The sequence below is a fragment of the Pinus tabuliformis genome, chromosome 4_1 (assembly GCF_031772625.1).
Source record: "Pinus tabuliformis cultivar Carrire ecotype Pingquan chromosome 4_1, CPIR1, whole genome shotgun sequence".
NCBI classification, from domain to species: domain Eukaryota; kingdom Viridiplantae; phylum Streptophyta; class Pinopsida; order Pinales; family Pinaceae; genus Pinus; species Pinus tabuliformis.
In genome coordinates, this window is record NC_142303.1 from 946,359,163 (window position 1) to 946,360,863 (window position 1,701).

Here is a 1,701-nt window from a genome sequence, read left to right on the forward strand (position 1 = left end):
TGCTTGTAGAACTAGGAACTTCGATAAGATAACAGAAACGCAAGTGGACAACCTAGTGGAGGTTCCACATAAAGCCCAGAAGAAATATTCGCTCGGGGTTCAAACAGGCAGCCAATGGGATGGGAAGTTTATTTCAAAGGACAACAAAAAGAGAGGAAGGAAGTCCACTCTGGAGAGAACCATCAAGGTTGGAGAGGTCCTGGTGGATTCAGGCAAATACGCCCAGCTAACCAGGTATTTTAACATCAACCCCAAACCTTCCCAATGAAATTGATATCATGGAATATTAGAGGGCTTAACGGCCAGAAGAAAGGTAGACTCCTAAAAAACATGATAATGGAAGAAAAACCAGCAATTCTTTTCCTGCAAGAGACTAAATGTAAACAGGTAGTTTTAGAAAAAGTAGCAGCCAAGGCCTGGCCGGCAGGGCAGGTCACAGCAGTGGAAGCTCAGGGTGCCTCAGGAGGCTTGGCAATCCTCTGGGACGCAAGAATGATACAGTTGGATACTATACATGCAAACAGAAATTTCATCCAAGCCAAGTTTCATCTAATTGGCACAAACATCAATGGGCATATAACAAATGTATATTTTCCACAAGAAAGCCAGCAGAAAGCTGATATACTGGATGCATTAACACAGCTTAATGCAAACCAAACGCATCTGCTATGGATCTCCGGTGGAGACTACAATATGATAGCAACCCTGGAGGAAAAGAGAGGAGGACGATGTAGAATCAACAGAGACGGTACTTTACTCAAAGATTTCATTCAAGACAACTGGATGATAGACCTTCCAACTGAAAATGGCCTTTACACCTGGAGTAACAAGAGAATGGAACCGACGCAAGTGGCCTCGCGACTGGATCGCTTCCTAATTTCTGACAATGCAGTGCATTTGGGGGGAGAATTTATAGCCTCAATACTACCATATTCAGGATCGGACCACTGGCCTATTGCCTTAAACTGGAACAGACTAGGCAAAAGTATAAGGAGGCCATTCAGATTTGAATCTTTCTGGCTATCGCATCCGAACTTCCATGAATTTATAAAGACAACCTAGAAAAATTTTAATGCATCGGAGGGGACAAGAATGGCCCTGTTCCAAAAGAAGCTGAAGTATCTCAAAGAGGAAATAAAACATTGGAATAAATCCACATTTGGTAATATTTTCAAATCAAAGGAAATCCTCATTCAAAAAATGAAGGACACTCAACAAATAATAATTTCTGATGGCCGTTCTGAGGAGTTGACACAACAGGAACAAGCTATAGAAAAGCAAATACTGGAAAGAGACCTGCAGGAAGAAACCTTGTGGAGGCAGAAGTCGAGGATTAGGTGGCTGAAGGAAGGTGAAAAGAATACAAAATTCTTTCACAAAACAACAGTCCAAAGGCGCATGATCAACCAAATCTCCTTTGTAAATAATGAGCAAGGAATCAAGGTTGAAAATCATGAAGGAATAGAAATGGAGTTCGTCAACTACTTTAAACAGATGAATCAAGAACCAAACATCAACAGATCTGCAGCCATTGATAACATCACCAGGCACATCCCAAGAATAATTACCGAAGACCAGAATACTCTGCTTCTCAAACCGATCAGTCTTCAAGAGGTAGAAACAGCGGTGAATCAACTCAAGGCAGGGAAAGCGCCTGGCCCAGATGGGTTCACGTCAAATTTCTTTCAGCATTTTTGGGAA

At 42.0% G+C, this 1,701-nt stretch overlaps 1 protein-coding gene across 1 annotated transcript; it reads left to right on the plus strand.

The window, feature by feature from the left end:
• The first annotated feature begins 336 nt into the window (after positions 1-336).
• LOC149179260 (uncharacterized) lies at positions 337-1,062 on the plus strand. Its single transcript, XM_089422405.1, has one exon. The coding sequence runs from the start codon at positions 337-339 to the stop codon at positions 1,060-1,062; it is 726 nt and encodes a 241-aa protein (XP_089278531.1).
• The last annotated feature ends 639 nt before the right edge of the window (positions 1,063-1,701 follow it).

Bases quoted from the DNA above. Each gene is read 5' to 3' on its own strand.
- LOC149179260 (XM_089422405.1), top strand. From the start codon at position 337: ATGGAAGAAAAACCAGCAATTCTTTTCCTGCAAGAGACTAAATGTAAA.